At 43.7% G+C, this 20,043-nt stretch overlaps 1 protein-coding gene across 2 annotated transcripts; it reads right to left on the bottom strand.

Annotated features, from left to right (window-relative positions):
- Positions 1 to 235: 235 nt before the first annotated feature.
- Positions 236 to 18,588, bottom strand: LOC307222326 (tumor necrosis factor receptor superfamily member 10B-like). Of its 2 annotated transcripts, XM_079987483.1 has the most exons (11): positions 18,485 to 18,588; positions 11,803 to 11,887; positions 9,955 to 10,086; positions 8,909 to 9,017; positions 8,125 to 8,195; positions 6,165 to 6,296; positions 5,090 to 5,112; positions 3,914 to 3,964; positions 3,460 to 3,609; positions 1,875 to 1,944; positions 236 to 1,285 (listed from the first exon to the last, which is right to left on the bottom strand). In XM_079987483.1, the coding sequence occupies exons 1-11, from the start codon at positions 18,530 to 18,532 to the stop codon at positions 987 to 989; spliced, it is 1,170 nt and encodes a 389-aa protein (XP_079843609.1). In that variant the 5' UTR covers positions 18,533 to 18,588; the 3' UTR covers positions 236 to 986. The 2 variants fall into 2 exon arrangements, with proteins under 2 accessions (XP_079843609.1, XP_079843610.1); XM_079987484.1 differs by lacking the exon at positions 3,914 to 3,964.
- Between the last annotated feature and the right edge of the window lie 1,455 nt (positions 18,589 to 20,043).

The raw sequence follows: 20,043 nt of genomic DNA, 5'->3' as shown, positions 1-20,043 counted from the left end.
GTGGATCCACTCCATGGTGAGGTTAAACATTCTAAATCTGTTCAAACCCCCACCCCCGCAAGCCGATTTTCTAGCATCCCATCTTCAGAACTAAGGATGAAGCACTGTTAAGGCTCTTTGGACATTTTAAGTGCTATGTAAATTGGAGCCATTTTGTTTCATTCCCTTTCATCTCACTTTTTTCCTTGTAAATTTCCCCACATATGACATAAGCAATGAATTTTAATAGTAGAGTGTTTTATTGACAAGTGTTTAAATATAAAAGATTTGCAAAAGGTATATTTTTTAAATACAAAAAATAAAATCTCACATTTCTAAGATGTCACTGTAAATATAAAGTCCACCCCTGCCCCCACTCTTCACTGGAGTAACACCTCTACATGATTTTATAACCCTGCAGTTCTGGCTTCAAGCAAATTATGTCTCGTTTCAGCCTGCTGAACGTTAATAAAAACGCTTTGCAATTTATGTAAAACCTTTGGTATTACACTGAAGTTTGGTCACAATAGGAAGCACATTTTATAAAGAACATTTTTTTTCCTGATAATGCAAGTGTTAAAGATACAATATACTCCAATCCTTTCTGTTGAGTATCTTACAGTAACAATTTCATTGGATATTTGGAAATGGTGTAAAATTGCATCATTTTGAACTGTGTACATTCATTTTCTACCTTCTTTGAACCTGAATGACAAACTGTTTGCAGCTGCTCAGATTTCATTGCAAAAATGTTCAAGTACAGCAATTCACAGGAGCTCAAGTTACAATCTCACATTTTGATGTTACAAAATATAGATGTAGCTTTGCATCATGCACCGTTGTCCTCCAGACAAATGGTACTAGTCTCCATACTTACCATATTAGCAGCGTGTTCTGCTTATACATCCTCAGCGAAGTTACACGCACTAAAATAAGGTCAGCAGACCCATACAGTTTGTAGTTTGCAGATTCTGCTCTTGTTCAGTTTTATTTAAAAAACCAAAATATTAGTCTTCGGTCTCCAGTGTTATTATACCTTTGCTTTTTAATTCATTTGTTAGATTTTCATAAATATGTATAAGCTTCATAGCCCATATGCCATTTAATAATTTAAGCAAAGCATCGTTAGTGCCATATCTGTTTTGTAAAGTTTTTAGCATCTGATAATGTTGTTCATCGGTTAACGAAGGGTAATCATGCTCTATTTTCTCAATGTCATTGTCTTCTAAGCCACTCTTTCTCATAAGATTCTTCCAGGAGCGCGGTGGTACCTCATTCCTTGAATTTAAATAGATTTCATCCAGCACTACAATACAAGATAATGTTTAGTTTAGAAGGTGTACTTTTAGTACACTTGCATGCTACTGAACTGCAGTTCAAAAAAACTTTATAGATTTTTTTTTCAAGGTGATACTACCTCTTTTCTTCTGCAGCTTCTAGTTTAAAAGACTTAAATACCAACTGTATAGTGCTCAACATATTGCTATTTCAGTTAAATATGTATGGTTGTTTTCAATGTTGCATTTCTGTTCATGTAAGACTTGTACAACAGAATTTGTCTCTGCAAAACATGGGTCAATGAACACTGGCCTCTTGTTCTGCATGCTTGCCTTCCATACCTTTCTCATATTGGAACTTCTTGAATTCAGCACATTTGGTGTAATAAAACATTTTAAGCAGAACAATCGAAGTTGAAAAGAATCAACTTATTCACATACATAAAATTTTAAGTATTTCCTAAAGTCTAAGAACATAGCCAATAAAAAATTGGGACAGACATGAATGCTGGATTACCATCATTTTACATCAGGTTAAAATCAGGAAAAATACTTTCTCAATACTTCTTCTGGTTTATAGATCGTGAGGTGGGGAAAACAACACTTGGAAAGACTTACCTTTAACAGAATCAGAATTTTCAGCCGCCGCCACCACAACTACTACAGGCTGTTGCCTTGACCCCTGCAACTGTGGGGAAAAAATAACCGCCATAAATCTCAGTAGTAATTCAGTGAGTTAAAGAATTCATATGATTTGCTTTAGGGTAGTTGGCATGTTACATTTATAAACAGTTCTACAAAAATTCCTTAGCAGCAGCAACTGGAATAGCTTTTTGAAGAAAACCACACATCACTGACAAACTTTAAGCAACCTTTCCTATTGCATGCTACAAAAGTGATGACTGTCACAGAATTTATTGAAGCATTTCTTCAAAGTATTATAATTAAGCAAAGGGCCATATTTTAAAATACAATGTTCAAGGGGTTTATTTTACAACAATACAGGCAGCGGCCATTTTAGATATGCCCAATATGTGTGCGATTGTGCACATGGACATTCTGCTGAACCCAGAAGTGACCCAAAAATGTCACCAAAAGGGGAATAATGGGATGCTTGCAGGCTTTTTCAATGGTTTTTCAAATATACGTGGTTTCACTTATATGTGTGAACATAACACCCACATAAATTGTACTCAAAAAGGCAACTCTGTCTTGCTATTTCTTATCTTTTAGTGCTTAAACTTTTCCTAACATTCTTTAACTCCCTATTCAACGGTATTTGTGAGCCAATGAATCACCACAAATATCCAACCAGGATATAAATATTAAATTTCTACAAAGAATGATTCTCATTGAACAACACTAATTAACTCAAAGTACCCCATCTTGGTCCATCCCAAGATGGAGTACTGTAGTACCCACATGGAAAGTAAGGTGAGTCTAGAGCATAGCTGTCAACTTACAGATTTGAAAATAAGGGACCAGCAGCCTCGAAAATAAGGGATTTTCCTAGCACAGGTATGTTCAACTTCTGAGCCCCTCCAAGCCAAAGGCAGAAAGCCCAGCCAGCAGCCAAACAAAGCCTCAAGGAAAACCACCGTCACCTCTCCGCTGGGAAACGCTGAGCAAAGGCGAGTCTCCAGGCAATGCAGCCGATTTGATCAGCACAAGGCATGCAAGTCGTTCTTAGACTTCTTATTGGGTGTGCAACGCAGCCAAGCAACACAGCTGGAGCCTCCCTCCTCCCTGGCCGGCAAGGAGGGAGGGAGAGGAGCTGCTTCCTTTGAAACCCGGGAAATTTAAGGGACATCATCAATAAGGGACAGCAGTGGGACATGGCGCTGGGATAAGGGACTGTCCTGCCAAATAAGGGACGCTTGACAGCTATGGTCTAGAGATACATTTCAGATACTTTTATCAATATTTGCTTTTTTTCTTTCCATCTACCTTAAGTATGTTCTTTGCTTGAGCTCCCAACTGCTGTTTTTGGATTGCTGGTACCCAAGAAATAGCCAGCTAACCTAATCAGTTTCTTGCACACCACCATAAAGCAGAGGTGGGAAAACCTTTGGCCCTTCACATGTTGTTGAGCTCCCAACTCAGATAAGATTTAACTAGCAAGGCCAGTGGTCAGAGATGCTCCCACCCCATAGTCATCAGGTATAGAGAAAATTCCAGTTGAACAGCTTCTACACTTTCTTACATTGGGCTGCAGGCTTGCAGTGGTGGATTCAGTGCTTCCCAGGAGAGGTTCTTCATTTGTGCTGCCCGCTGCCAGGTCGCTTCTGTCAGTATTCCCAGGCAACTTGTTTTCTGACAGAGGACCTGCCTTTTCCATCTGATTTATAAGCAGCTGCAAATAAAAGTAAAAAATCCTTTTGGTACTAGATGGCTGTCAGCTTTAGGAACGCTTGTTTGTGTCAAAAGCACAATCCTGGACATGTTTACTCAGCAGTACACACTCAGCTGGGGAAATTTATTTCCATGAACCTGTTTACAGCAGGGGTAGGGACCTCCAACTGTCATCAGCCCCAGCCACAATGGCTAATGGTAAGGGGTGATTGGAGTTGTAGTAGAGCAACACCAGGAAGCCACAAGTTAGCCACCCCTGGGGTATAGGATCACAGCCTAAGCATAAGAACAACAGAATGTTTTACCGATTCAGATGAAGTTCCATTTGGTCCAGGATTCTTTTTCTTACAGCGTTCCTGGAAGCAGAAACCCAGTTAAAAGCAAGATCCGGTGTGCTTTGTTTTTGTTTTTAAAAAACCCTTCCCTATAAAGGGTTGCATGCACTCAGTGTAACAAACTGGATCGCTGATGCATGCGTCGGCAATATTGGCATGCCGGCATGGCATATTGCTGAGTCACAAATCCATAGACTGCTAAAGTACACATAGGCATCAATGATTCACTTTATATGCAACCAATAGTTATCTCTCATTATTATTATTATTATTATTATTTGGTAACATAGGTTTTATTCATTTTCATATTTAATTTTTTTAACATGGTTATACGAGATATATCTGTTTACGTTCTACCACATGACATGCAACAAATACATAAATGTAAAACAATAAACATTTCTGAATATACTAACAAAGTTGTGTCAAAATTATTATGTATATTAACAAGTATTGCTTAGATTGATGAGTATAAGTAAAAGGTATTTTGTTTCCATAACAATTAGAATTTATATAAAGGTGGTGGTTGGGGAATTAAAATGTGTACTTCACGCACGCCAGACTGTGCTGTAAACTATGGCACTGTTCTACCATATGCCTCATTTTTTTGTGCAGCCAATAAAGTCACACCAAACTGCATAAAAACTGACATGGTTCTTTTGACCTCTTGCTAATTTAAATTTTTCTGTCAGTTTTTCCAATAATGCTGCTTGCTAAATTGCATTATACCACTGGCCCACAGTTAATAAACTGAGCCACTATCACTTGTGTACTAGATATCTGCACTATATCGTGACAAGTTTTCATGACTGCAACAGCACACAGCACTGAGCACATGGAACCCAGTATAGCAAAGGATTTCAAAAAGTAGTTCCTTTATTTCCATGATTAGCTAACACTCTTTCTTGAATGAGACTTCATATCCCCCCTGCCAGGTGTTTAAAAATATGTCATCAAGCTGCAAATTTAACAGGGTTATAACTCATCAATGAGATTATGAGATGCAAGAAATTGACTACAATGTCCTGCTTGACACATCCCACAATGACAACTTCCGGCCCTGTCTAACCAAAATATGGGGAAGGCAGGAAGCTAAGTATACCAGACATGTTTCTATAATAAGGAGTGACATTTATGGACACTTACCCACCAAGGTTGGGCAGAAGTTTCTTGACAGGAATGGAGAGAGAGGGGGGGGGGAAATAAATGTTTATATATCAGTGTATTGGGTCATAATACAGCAACTTTGAAAGTATTTCAAGACATAACTAAGATTGTTGGAATCAAAATGGAGATGACATGACTGTCATGTTCTCTTCATTCTTAGTTTTATGATTAACACAGTGGAATGAACAGGAGAACCCCCAGAGCAGCATACGGGTGAGGGCGGGGACAATGTTCCATTGGGCAAGCAGAAGCACTTGCACCAACAGGGTGACCTCGTTAACACTACATTGCACTCTCTGACGTCAGCCGCTGATTTTGATGGTGTTTAACTTTCAAATAGGGACGCAGGTGGCGCTGTGGTTTAAACCACCGTGCCGCTTGGACTTGTGGTGGTTCATATCCCCGCGATGGGCTGAGCTCCTGTTGTTCGGTCCCTGCTCCTCCAACCTAGCAGTTCGAAAGCACACAGTGCAAGCAGATAAACAGGTCCCGCTCCGGCGGGAAGGTAAACGGTGTTTCCATGCACTGCTCTGGCTTGGCCAGAAGCAGTTTAGTCATGCTGGCCACATGACCCGAAAAACTGTCTGCGGAGCGGACAAGCCGGCTCCCTCGGCCTGTAAAGTGAGATGAGGGCCGCAACCCTAGTGTCATTCGCAACTGGACTTAACTGTCAGGGGTCCCTTTACCTTTACCTAACTTTCAAATAAAATGTTGTTAGTACTGAAGGCTTATTTTAATTTCCAGTTTATGGTTAAATTTTAGTTTGCAGGTGGAAAATTCTTTTCCTTCAATTACCCACAGAAGTTTTGTATATTTGTCCTAAGGTGGCTACCCCACCCCAGTTCTGTGTCTCCTATGATAAGGCTATTTGTCCATCTAGTCCAGTATTAACTATTTAACAAAAGCAGAGGTCTTGTACATGACCTACTATCTGACCCTGGAGAGATCAGGGATTGGTTCTGGGACCGTCTGCAAGCTACACATGTCCTCGGCCACTGAGTGCTGGTCCTTCCCACTGGCTTTCCCAAATCCTAGCTGTTTTTTAAGAAATTACCTTCATCGCTTTGACAGAAACCATTTCTTGTAGACTTCCAGCAAAATAATGCAATAGCACCAAAGACAATGATAGCAGCAACAGCAACAATAAATACAATGGCTATATAAGATGAAGTGGCATTCTTGGTTTCTGAAAGGAAAAAAAAAAAAAGGCACATTAGAAACAGGTCCCAATCACCAGAACCTTTCACTTGGGCTGAAATATTGGTTAAAGATACACCCAGCTTGCTTTGGGTAACATAATTAACTCATGCTTTACAAAATCTTACCTTGTGCCTCTGATTGTAAACGTAGGAAGGGGGCCACAGAGGAAGACAGAGGCCACTATCTCCCAAGAACGCAGCAATGTGGGGTGAAAAATGTTCAGTTTCATAAGCTCATTAATAACAACGATTGGGTGCCACTTAAAAAAAATACCAGGCAAGCAGAAGCTTGGCAGTTCCAAATTATTTAGCATTACTCTCCCAAAACAAATCCAATGTGCAAAATCAGAATACTTGTTAGGGCACCTGAAAATGTGCTGATTTCCTAATTATTGATTTTCTGGAAAACCTACACTACTGCAAGTTTGTTTCCTATCCTGAGTTTTTGCTTCAGGCCAGAGCAAGATAGATCAGGAGGGCATCCAAAGGTCTGCTCAGAGGCAAAACAGGTTATTGCAAAAAACCTCTTATTGTAAAACCAGACCAGATGACCAGATGATAATACCAGGAATGCTTTGGAATAATCAATAGTGTGTGCTCTGTTCAAGTCATGGTCCTCAATGCAGTCAAATACTAATAAGCTGCCAAAACACGATAATTTAGGGCTAATTCACAATACCCTTTTGGTAAAGCTTTAATTTGGATGGAGACTATCCATGCAACAGCTGGCATGCATGAAGCAGTCAGTGTGGTGTAGTGGTTAAGAGCGGTAGTATTGTAATCTGGGGAACCGGGTTCGCGTCTCCACTCCTCCGCATGCAGCTGCTGGGTGACCTTGGGCCAGTCACACTTCTTTGAAGTCTCTCAGCCTCACTCACCTCACAGAGTGTTTGTTGTGGGGGAGGAAGGGAAAGGAGAATGTTGGCCGCTTTGAGACTCCTTCAAGTAGTGATAAAGCGGGATATCAAATCCAAACTCTCCTCCTCCTCCTCCTCCTCCTCCTCCTCCTCCTCCTTCTTCTTCTTCTTCTTCTTCTTCTTCTTCTTCTTCTTCTTCTTCATGTGATGGAGTCAGCTCAATCCACATTGCCATGGTGTCTCTCAGTCTGCTTTCAGAAGCATTGAATCCGAGTAGCTTCACTGAAGGGGCGCTGCGGAGTTCTCCCTCTCAGAGAGGGAGAACTGCGCAGTGCCCCTTCAGCGATGTGCCTGTCCTGGCTTCTGCCTTAGCCCTGTGCAGCCTCTTCGGGCAGGGGGAGCCTTCATCCCGCTGCCCTGAAGAGGCTTGGCGCGGTTATTCCAGAAGCCAGAACAGCTACACGGTATCCCAGAAGCCAGATTCCTCTTGCTGTTCTGGCTTCTGGGATTCAGAATAATTTTTTCTTGTTTTCCTCCTCCCAAAACTAGGTGTGCCCTATGGTCTGGTGCACCCTATGGAGCGAAAAATACGGCATCTCGTATCTTTTTACCATACCTAAATATTTTTATGTGCTTTATAAATAAAAAGTGGAACCTGCAACAAAATGTTGTAGCGTTGATTAATCCTGCTCACTATTCCAGTCAGCTAGCTATGAGTACTTCAAGAGTACTCAATTCCACTAGGGCAAGCATAGGCAAACTCAGCCCTCCAGATATTTTGGGACTACAACTTCCATGTTCCCTAGCTAACAAGACCAGTGGTCAGGGATGATGGGAACTGTAGTCCCAAAACATCTGGAGGGCAGAGTTTGCCTATGCCCTCACTAGGGCTTGAGGCCACCCACTACAAAAAGCAAGAGAGGCGGTCATTCTGGAAAACGTAGTGTTCATACTGTACCTGTAGGAGAGCCACACTTCATATCTGTAGTGGCACTGCAGTTTTCCACAGGAATCTGCCCTTCAGGACACCTAGATGTTAGGTTTAAAAAGAAGATGACAGACTTTCTAATCAGCTAGGGCATCTGTGCCTTCTAAAGACGTGCAGCTTAAACTTGTCTCTTCAGACAGATGTGCAAACTTCATAGAAAATGAATTTGCTATTAAAAGTTATGAGAAGTTCTCACATTATGGATGACCAATAGCAAATATTTTATTTCTAAAAGTTAATTTTCATAAATTTTAAAATTAGCATTCTTATTTTAAATATAAAATTGTTAAAATTTAAATGGACCGTAAGGACCTAAAGAATTCAGCTATTATCTTTCAAATTCCATCAACTCTGCTGGATCACCCCCCCCCCCAAACTATCACCTAGTAGAAGCTATTCCATCAGACTATCTGTATTGTTTCCAACTCACCTGGACATTATGAAAACTGTAACTCTTAAGAACCTGCATCTAAGTTTGCTTTTTCCTCCACCCAATGCTGCCCTCAACTTGCCCAGCACAAAGGGGCTTTGGACTTTTCTGCCAATCATTATATTAACCAACCAGTATGCCTCATTTCTTAGGAAATACAAGTACCAAAAAGAGACCTGATTTAAAAACAAATAATTTAAAATTTGCCTTTTTTCTTGGGTGTTTTTTTATTATAAGAGATCAGTTTTATTTAAAGTCAATCTGCGCCAACAGTACCCAAGCCTCTCTTTAAAGACAGCCACACTAACCCATTAATGTACGTACTTTGTCTTGCACCTGGCACATAACTCACAACTTGGGGGGCAGAAATACCCGGCTTTACAATGACATTCAGTGTTACTCTTCACAGTGCAGCTCTTCACCATTTCAAAACCTAAAAAAAGGATAGAAATAAATCTGCAATGCTTCCTAAAATTGTCAATGGTCATCCTCTCTTTTCATAGAAGCATTAAAGTGTAGGAAGGGCCACATGTTCAAAACATTTAGAGAACCAATAGATTAACCTTGCCAACAAAGGTCTGTCTAGTTAAAACTATGGTTTTCCCAGTAGTGATGTATGGAAGTGAGAGCTGGACCATAAAGAAGGCTGATCGCCAAAGAATTGATACTTTTGAATTATGGTGCTGGAGGAGACTCTTGAGAGTCCCATGGACTGCAAGAAGATCAAACCTCTCCATTCTTAAGGAAATCAGCCCTAAGTGCTCACTGGAAGGACAGGTCCTGAAGCTGAGGCTCCAATACTTTGGCCACCTTATCAGAAGAGAAGACTCCCTGGAAAAGACCCTGATGTTGGAAAAGATGGAGGGCACAAGGAGAAGGAGACGACAGAGGACGAGACGGTTGGACAGTGTTTTCGAAGCTACCAACATGAGTTTGACCAAGCTGCGGGAGGCAGTGGAAGACAGGAGTGCCTGGCATGCTCTGGTCCATGGGGTCATGAAGAGTCGGACACAACTAAACAACAACAACAAAGGATACAAAGCAACTCAAATATCCCTAAGTGAACACTGCCTTGGAAAGAACTAGCATTCAAGGTCATGAAGTGGGTGGGGAATCAGGGGCAGGGAACCTCTTGCCTCCAGGTGTGACTTAACTCCATCAGCCCCAGCCAGCATGGCCAATACCCAGAGATGATGAGAGATGTACTGGTAGTTCAGCACCATTCTGGAGGGCCATAGTTTAATGAGATTGTGATGGGTCCCCTCAGCAGACTATTAAAGCAAAACAAAATACAACTGATTGGGAGAAGACAGCTGACCTTTTAAAACCCTAGTGTCAGAAAGCAACCAGTTCACAAAACCATACTGTACCAGATTTGCAATCATCACAAGGCAAGCATTTCTGAAATCCATTCGCATGAGCAGTGTAGTCTATTCCTTCCTGGCAGGGTGCACAAATTCCAGAAGTATGTGGTGTAATGCAGCTTTCAGCAACATAGGTACCTATTATATGGGGACATCAAACAAATTCAAGGTTAAAAGCATGTTAATTAAGGTATTTGCAGAATGCATACCTCTGACTTTATCTGCAATGTGAACCTTTTTGCTTAAATTAAGGTTACAAAGGTGTCAATCTATAAAGAATGTACGCAGCCCAATCTTATGTGTGTTTACACAGGTGAGCGTGTACAAGTTGGCTGCACATTTACTGGAAAGTGAATTCCACAGAACTGCATGGGACTAATCCCCAGAGCTATTGTCTGGAGTGAGAGAGATTGGGGCAGAAGTGTCAGTCTGCTGCAGAAGAGCTCTGATGGTGGAGCCATACCTGCCAGAGGCCCCTACTATGCCCCCTCAAAAAACACAGGAATAGATTGAACACTTGTAGCAGCAGGTCCCTAAATGGGGTGCTCCACTGGTGGGGCACAGGCGCCTTTTTCCAATATTTAAACCAGAAATTTATTTTAAATGCAGAACATTTCAAAAGGGTGTTACATTTAGGCTTTAATAATTGAAGATAGCTCCTTATCATTCTTTCAAATCTAACACAAGCATATTTTTGGACAAGTGTACCATAGTGGGTAGATTAGATAACTGAGACTGGGAAGGCTCATGCCTGAATCTCAATTCCACCCCTAGCAACCTTGGGGTAGCCATCATCTCTCAGCCTAACCCTACCTCAAGTGATATGTGTGAGCAGAAAAAGGGAGAGAGGAGGAGAGTCTCCGTTTTGGAGGAAGGCTTTGGACAAATGAAATTGATTAAAGGCAGAATTCAACTACCCCGTCACGCTAGCAGAAGCCAATGTACAGACTCCTGTTCGCACAATGGGGCTATCGATACCCCTCCTCCCCCAAATCTACTTCGGAGGGTTGGGAGATCCCTCAGAACAGCATGCCTGGGGAGGAGGGGGGAGACTGTTCTACAAGCCCAAGTATTTCTGCTTGCCCAACAGTACGATCTCCTTAGCACTGGGTTGGAAGAGATCCAGAGGGTCATCTAGTCCAGCCCCTTGCCATGAATGAATCTTTTGCCCAACATGGGGCTCAAGCTCACAAGCCTGAGATTAAGAGTCTTGTGCTCTACTGACTTGAGCTATGGTACCAGAAAGCTTACACTGGTTTAAATGGTTCCTAACCTTTCTGAAATTTATTCACTTTTGCAACAGGAAATCATTTTCTTGACAAGCTCCCAAGTCAGAGGCATTTTACAGAGAAAGTGTATTATTTTTTTCCATAAAGGATGCAAATTCCCAAAGGCAGGAGCAGGGGAGAAAAGAACCCTGCCCGTACTATAAATAACTGTTGCCACCTCCCCCACAATCTATTTCACCTTTAAAGTGAATCTGCACTACTCCTAGCAAACCAGCATACATGTTTCAATAAACACATAAATGTGTGCTTTCACCCTAATATTTGCCTATTTGACAGAATAGCTGAGATAGTCTTTTATGAAATATATAGGAAAGAGTACCATATAAATGCTAAACCTGATGAACAAATCCTTTTCAATAAGCTTTGGAGTAGGCATAGGCAAACTCAGCCCTCCAGATGTTTTGGGACTACAATTCCCATCATCCTTGATCACTGGACCTGTTAGCTAGGGATGGTGGGAGCTGTAGTCCCAAAACATCTGGAGGGCCGAGTTTGCCTATGCCTCTCCAACAAAGAGAGATTCAGTTATTTTGCTAAATATATAAGCCACTGCATGACCACTTACCTGCAGGGCATAGTTTGCAACAATGTCGCCCAGAATCAAGATATTTTCCATGATCACATTGAGGTATCAACCGTGGAGATTCAACCTAAAGAGATTCAGAGAGACAGGCTTCATAGGAATGGACTTCCCAGGTGCATCATCCCATCTTAATATGAGATTTATTGGCTATTTAAAAACTCACTTTCCAGTACTTCAGGATATTCACAGGGAGAACACCTAAACATTTCTTTGCTAAGCTTTCAAGTAGAGCTCAATTCAAAATTTTGCTTTTTAAACACTCAAATCAAACTTTTATTCTCCTCATAGCAACCAGAAAAAGAGGTGTGAAACAATCTTTCCCACATAATAAATGCACCAAGCAAAACTCCTTTTGACATTTTGGGTAAAAGAGTTTCCTGCAGTAAGAAATACCCTCTGACATGAGGAAAGCCAAGCAGTAAAGCTTTAAGGCAAGGATGGGGAGGCTGTGGCCTTCCGGTCAGCATGGCCAATGGGATGATGGGAGTTGTAGTCTAGGAGCAACAGCTGCGTTCCACATCCCAGATATGAGACATACATTATTTTAAAGGTTACAGATAGGTAGCCGTGTTGGTCTGCCATAGTCAAAACAAAATAAAAAAATTCCTTCCAGTAGCACCTTAAAGACCAACTAAGTTAGTTCTTGGTATGAGCTTTCGTGTGCATGCACACTTCTTCAGATACCTGAAGATATTCTTCAGATACTTCTTCAGTTATCTGAAGAAGTGTGCATGCACACGAAAGCTCATACCAAGAACTAACTTAGTTGGTCTTTAAGGTGCTACTGGAAGGAATTTTTTTATTTTGTTTTGATTATTTTAAAGGGTTTACCCTTGTCTTGCATGCAAACTGTGGGCTTCCTGCTTTTAGAACTGAAGAAGGAATTGGACAGTAGCATGGACAGAGGGAAAGTTCACAATATGCTGAAAAGTTAATGCCAACTCACTCATTTCCATGAGAAGAAAGGTGGCCTAACTCTAGCTCCTTATTGCAATTTATACAATCTGGATCAGTGTGCTACAACTGGAGTGGAAGTGCAAGTCAGGAAGTTCTGTTGAATGGAAAATGCAAGCAAGCCAAGAAACACACAAAGTTGTTTTGACATGAAGAACTGGACACTCGTCTTACATTCAAACACATCTCTGAGGACTGGAATGTTATATTATAAAATAAAATCTGGGGTGTTAAAAATGGGGCAGTTCTGGAGCAGCACTTTCACCAAAAATCTTGGCTGTATTAGCAAGGACAAAATTTTCAATTTCTAAGCAGCTTCACCAATGCCAGTGGGATTTTCACAATGTGGTTGTTCAATCTATTAGTCAACAGGAGTTTTCTGAGTGATCCATGAACTTCTCAAACCCTAATAATCATAGTAAATTTTATTTATACCCCGCCCTCCCCAGCCAAGGCCGGGCTCAGGGTGGCTAACAAGCAATAATAAGAACAAGTTGAATGAATACAACTTAAAAAACAAGATTAAAACATTAAAATGCAGCCTCATCACAGGAGGAGAAAGGAAAAACAGGCCGGCTTCAGGCTACTGGAAACAGGGAGAATTCAGAATGCAATTTCACAACTTGGAACTCTACTTTTAAGCTGCACATATAAATATAGTGGTCAGCTCTGACATTGAAAGATGATTAGTGGTAAAAAGGTGTGGTTCTCAAACTGATCAGAGACAAGATAAAAATGTGAACAAGCCTACATGTTCAACAATTAATTCTGAGTCTAAATGCATGACAAAGAAAGAGATCAGAACCATCCTTGTTAGCGCAAAACATAAACTTCTGCAATGGGAAACGGTGAACCTGTTGTGCAGTAGGAATAGGCCCTACCACTTGGGGTGGTAGAGATAAGGCCAAAGTCAACTTTGGGATGGACTACATAGCTCAGTTGGGACGCAGGTGGCGCTGTGGGTTAAAGCCTCAGCGCCTAGGGCTTGCCGATCGAAAGGTCGGCGGTTCGAATCCCTGCGGCGGGGTGCGCTCCCGCTGCTCGGTCCCAGCGCCTGCCAACCTAGCAGTTCGAAAGCACCTCCGGGTGCAAGTAGATAAATAGGGACCGCTTACCGGCGGGAAGGTAAACGGCGTTTCCGTGTGCGGCTCTGGCTCTGGCCAGAGCAGCGATGTCACGCTGGCCACGTGACCCGGAAGTGTCTCCGGACAGCGCTGGCCCCTGGCCTCTTAAGTGAGATGGGCGCACAACCCCAGAGTCTGTCAAGACTGGCCTGTACGGGCAGGGGTACCTTTACCTTTACCTTTACATAGCTCAGTGGTAGATCACTTGCCTTGTACAAAAATGGCCTCACAACCAATTCCAAATGGTGGCTGGTATCCCTTGGGACTAGTAGGACACCAGGCAAGGAACCCAACAGTAGGTGGAGTCAGAGCCAATGAAAGGAGCTACCGCAGCCAATGACAGGCAGAATTGACAGATTCTAGTTTTGTCCCCCAGCCTCCTCCCTGCTGAACTGTACAAGGGTGAGGAGGCTGAGGAGGAGGAAGTTAACAGCCAGTGTCACTTCCTAGACTGGCTGTAAGTAAAAAGGCAGGCAGGCAGGCAGGCAGGGGCCAGCTGAGAGCGGTGTCCTGTTGAAAGGGATCAGATGAAGGGTTCTGCAAGAGACCCCAGAGAGTCACTGCCAGTTAAGAGTAAATCACCCTGGGCTAAATGGACTAATGGTCTGAAATTGCACGTGGCAGCTTCCACTATTCCTATCCCGCTGATTTAAACAGAATGAATTTCCAAGTTGTGCCTTGAACACTAGGCTGTAAACCAAAAGTAGGGAGATAGCTGGAGAGATTTCAATAACAAAAAACTAGAAAGTTGCTCCTAGATATACTAAAAGTGATGCCCATGTTTCAAAAAACCTTCATTACGACTTAGATGCCCCATCTGGGCTCTTGTAGCAGAAGAGACTCTTTTCTTCATTGCACTCAGTTTGAGAACCAGGGTGAAAAAGCAATACAGTGGTACCTCGGGTTAAGTACTTAATTCGTTCTGGAAGTTCGTTCTTAACCTGAAACTGTTCTTAACCTAAAGAACCACTTCAGCTAATGGGGCCTCCTGCTGCCAGAGCCCGATTTCTGTTCTCATCCTGAAGCAAAGTTCTTAACCCGAGGTAATATTTATGGGTTAGCAGAGTTTGTAACCTGAAGCGTATGTAACCTGAAGCGTATGTAACTCGAGGTACCACTGTACACAGAGTGAATTAAAGCACAATGATCTCAAGGTGATTTAGTAGTAAAAGCAAAAACTAATTAGGATGTGCACATTAGTTTTTCTCTGTGGCATCTACTGACTACTAAAAGAATGCACTTTGTGAAAATGCTGTTATGTGGCTTGTTACCTAGATGCAAAGTCTGTTATTTTCCCCTTGGGTTGGCAGAGGCTGATGGAGAAATTACATTTCAGACATTCAGTATTTATTTTTAATGCTAACATTTTATCAAATTGCTAATGTTACTGAGACATTTAACAATCAAGAACATTCCACCTTACATTCCAACTGAAAAAAATCGCATTTACTTGAAAATTGTCTGTTTAGAATCACAGAGACTTAGCTGGAAATTACTTCAATCTAAATCTGTAAGATATTTTTCCAAGCTGCTGTAGTAATATCAGCTGCACTTATACTGCCACAGTCCAAGGAAAATTTACAAGAAAAATTAAATTATTCAGTGAATTTACAGTGCAATATTAATCATGCCTATTTAGAAGCAAACCCCATCATGTTCAAATGGGGGAACTGTGTATGTATGGGATTGCAGCCTTTGGAATATAGCACCTTGCCTATGGTACCTACGTGTGCTCTCATTTAGGAACCTTACAAGGCCAGATCTGCTAAGCAGCACTTGTTGAACTTAATAACTTAATTTTACAGTGTACTGGTCCTGACTGCTAGAGAGGGGATGCATAGAAATTAACTGCAAAATAAATAATTAAATATTACGTCAGGGAGAAGTCTGTGCTAGTTTTCCTAAGGGAAAATAATCAAAATTACAACCACCCCTGTCCACCTGCAGTTTGAAATTAGCACATGAATATCCAGTAGCCTGGTCACTTTTCTTTATGCTTTTGTTTAAACCTGTCCATCAAAACAAGCTATACAGTAGCTGCAAATTGCAAAGCAATAGCAGCAAATCAGCCAGCAACAAAGACATGCTATATATGCTGTAAACAAGGTACAAAAACTAATAAAATCCACAACCATTCATAAACATGTGTGTTTACATAGAGAGAGGAAACAAAATAAAACATAAAAGGTAACATAAAATATCATGTGCATACAATAGTCAGGTTGAATCCTGACAAGACAGAAGTACTGTTTTTGGGGGACAGGAGGCGGGCAGGTGTGGAGGATTCCCTGGTCCTGAATGGGGTAACTGTGCCCCTGAAGGACCAGGTGCGCAGCCTGGGAGTCATTTTGGACTCACAGCTGTCCATGGAGGCGCAGGTTAACTCTGTGTCCAGGGCAGCTGGCTACCAGCTCCACCTGGTACGCAGGCTAAGACCCTACCTTCCCGCGGACTGTCTCGCCAGAGTGGTGCATGCTCTGGTTATCTCACGCTTGGACTACTGCAACGCGCTCTACGTGGGGCTACCTTTGAAGGTGACCCGGAAACTGCAATTAATCCAGAATGCGGCAGCTAGACTGGTGACTGGGAGTGGCCGCCGGGACCACATAACACCGGTTCTGAGAGATCTGCACTGGCTCCCAGTACGTTTCCGAGCACGATTCAAAGTGTTGGTGTTGACCTTTAAAGCCCTAAACGGCCTCGGTCCTGTATACCTGAAGGAGCATCTCCACCCCCATCGTTCAGCCCGGACACTGAGATCCAGCGCCGAGGGCCTTCTGGCGGTTCCCTCATTGCGAGAAGTGAGGCTACAGGGAACCAGGCAGAGGGCCTTCTCGGTAGTGGCGCCCGACCTGTGGAACGCCCTCCCATCAGATGTCAAAGAGATAAAGAATTACCTGACATTCAGAAGACATCTTAAGGCAGCCCTGTTCAGGGAAGTTTTTAATATGTAATGCTGTATTGTTTTTAACACTGATTGGGAGCCGCCCAGAGTGGCTGGGGAAACTCAGCCAGATGGGCGAGGTATAAATAATAAATTATTATTATTATTATTATTATTATTATTATTATTATTATTATTATTATTATTATTATTTGTTATGGTCTGAATGCTTCGTACCCTGAAACATAATTTTTAAATTAAATAATTGAGATTACAAAGTAGAAAATTAAAAGTTATATTTCTTGCTTCCAGGGTATTCTGTGGAGTAGGTAGTACCATAAGCAGGTATTTTAAAATTTATTTTAAAGACCTATACCCCTATCTTTTAAAGAAGGTAAACTCTAAGATGGCTTGTATTTCTTTACCAATCTAGCTTCTCCAAACGTAGGTCTCTGCCCCGTTCTTTTCCCATTTCAATCTTCCTAAAAGCATTTCTGTCTCAAGCAATCATCCTGTCATAGATATAAACTATTTAAACTGATTCCCCCACCTTTCAGGCCATAAAGGTGGAAAAGGTGTTGGCGCATTAGGAGCTAGGCTAGTAAAAATATTCCGGGCCGATCATCTTTATGAAACTATTTGCAGTAGAACGTAGTAATAGACGTAATAGGAACATAGGAATAGACGTAATGAAAATCAGACATTGGAGAGGAAAGGTGGAGGGGGGGAGGAAAAAAGCTGCCAAGTGTGTCTGAATGTGTCGAAGAACACTAAGAGCAAAGTCCTCTCGAATCCCGGAAGCCCTCTGTCTGACGTCACAGGGTATTAACATACCGTTACCCTGTTAGTGAATGACGTCACCATCAATGGTTATTACAGCAGCAAGAATTGACTTCAGGCGGAGAAGGGAATCGCTTTGGCTTGCGGATTTGAAGGCGGGTCGCAAGAGGACCCCCTGGGGAACGCCTACGCCCACCCCACTTTCGTTTCCTCGGACTTCCCGTCGTTTCTGGGAAGTGCAAAGCCTCGTTTGAGAAACGGCGGAGCCGATCTCCCTCTCGAAGCGCCTCCAACTTCCAAGAACCCCCCCCCCCTAAAAAAAAAAAGCCAACCGCCGCCTTTGTGAACTTTCCGCTCTTCGGAAGAAGGCAACGCTCAACGTCGCTTGTCCGATTGCCTGTGCGGGCAGGAGCCATTTTGAGCAGAATCGGGGAGAAAGCCGAAGCGAGCCCAAACTTGGGAGCCGGCCGGCTTCCTTATCGGCCGCGAACACAAGCGGCGCGCGGTGTAAGGTCCGCGGCGGCGGCAGCAGGTCACGAGGAAGGCGCTTCCCCGCGAAAACCCAGACCCGGGTGTCGTGGGAAGGGGGACCCCGCTCCCCACCAGTCCCAGCCAGCGGCGCCGGGGGAGCTGCTGCTGCTGCTGCTGCTGGGAGCCCCAACAAGGAGGACTTGCTCCGGAGATCCCGGCGCCTCCCAGCCCGGGGCCGCTTCGCAACTTTCCTGCGGGGAGTGAAAGGCGGCGCAGTAAAAACAATGGCTCGCGGGCAAGGCAGGCGCGCGCCGCTCGGCCCTTGGGGAGCCCTGCCGCTGCCCTGCGCCCAACTCGCGAGGAGAGCGGCGCTGCCTTCTGCTCTCCTCCTCCTCCGCCGCCGCTGCTGCTGCCCCGGGGTTCCCGCTCTCGCTGCCCCGTCTTCACTCACCACCTGAAGCGCCAAGGCCATCAACAGCACCGCCGCCCTCCACGCCATAGCGCCAAATGGGACGAAGAAGCACTGCACCTCTCAGCTGCGGAAGCGCCCCCCCCCCCCGCCGCCGCCGCCGCTCTCAGTTGGGGAGGAGCAACTTCGGCCCTGCCCCTTGAGAGCTGATAGTGGGCGGTTTCTTCTCTCTCCAACCCCCCCCCCCGCCCGCGCGGAAGAAAGTTAAAGAGAAGTTGCAAGAAAGAGAATCGGTGCCGGGTTCGGAGTCCCAGGAGAGGGAATGTGTAGCCTTAGCCCTATCTGGTCAAAAAGAAATAAATAAAAGGAATCGAGGATCATTTATCCGTGAGATTTCTGGCCGCAGCCCTCATACCCGAGTTCTCAATGGCCCGCGCTCTTTTTCTTTATGCTGTCCTTTTCATTTAATAAGATTAGCAGACCGCTTGGTTGTGAGAAACTCTATGAGCAGCTTACGGAAAGAACAGAATAAAGCATTGCAATTTTGGATTAATAAACAGTTGAAACAGGAGATGGGAGAAGGCTCTTCTTTACACACTTCCCACCCAGAACGTGGAGAGCAAGAGGCAAACCTGACAGGCTAGCTATGGGGCGGGGAGGGGGAGCATGAACAAGGGGGCTGTCCATTCCTTTGCCAGTGTTGATGCCTGTAATGTGTAGGGTAGCTGCAGCGACGGGGAGGTGGGAGCAGCCTGCGAAGTGATGGTGCCCCTCCTCTTCCAGGGGAATATTTTACCCAGGGCTTCCTCAAACCTAACAGCACCCAGGTTGGGCAGGTGGAGAGAGGGAGGAAGCAGGGCTCGTGATACTGTCAGGGTGTGGTCCTGATTGAATCAGGCAACAGGATTGACTCAGCCTCCAAAGGAGTTCTATAGCCCAGGGCACGTTGGAAGTAAGAAACCCTCTTTTCCCTACCAATGGAGGGAGGTGGCCAGACGAAATGTGAGAACAACATTAAAGTGCTCTGGCAGTACCCAGAGTGCCATTTGTGCGAACTGCTCTGCAGTTCCTGCCCACCACTCCATGCACAAATATCAACACATGATGGTCCCCCACCTAACCCCCAGACTTTCAAGAGAGGTGGGGCAAGCAGTCCAGATTTTGTCTATTGTGGTTCAGCTCACTTGGTTGTAAATTTCTAAGCCAAATTAGCAGTGGTGGCACCAGGGGGGGAGGAAATCGGGTATGGGGGAGAGTGGAGGACAGAAGACGCAGAGTATATTTCTAGGTGGGTGAGTTGTGTCCCAATTGTTAAGATCTCCGAAAGGAAAATGTTTTGTTTGCTTGCTTAGAGCCCCCAGAGTAGCTTAAAGGTAAAGGGACCCCTGACCATTAGGTCCAGTCGCGGACGACTCTAGGGTTGCGGCGCTCATCTCACTTTACTGGCTGAGGGAGCCGGTGTACAGCTTCCGGGTCATGTGGCCAGCATGACTAAGCCGCTTCTGGCGAACCAAAACAGTGCACGGAAACGCCATTTACCTTCCCGCTACCTATTTATCTATTTGCACTTTGACGTGCCTTTGAACTGCTAGGTTGGCAGG

This window comes from Podarcis cretensis, assembly GCF_951804945.1.
Source record: "Podarcis cretensis genome assembly, chromosome: 1".
Taxonomy (NCBI): domain Eukaryota; kingdom Metazoa; phylum Chordata; class Lepidosauria; order Squamata; family Lacertidae; genus Podarcis; species Podarcis cretensis.
The sequence above is the reverse complement of the archived record's forward strand: the minus strand, read 5'-3'. Positions and strand labels throughout refer to the sequence as shown.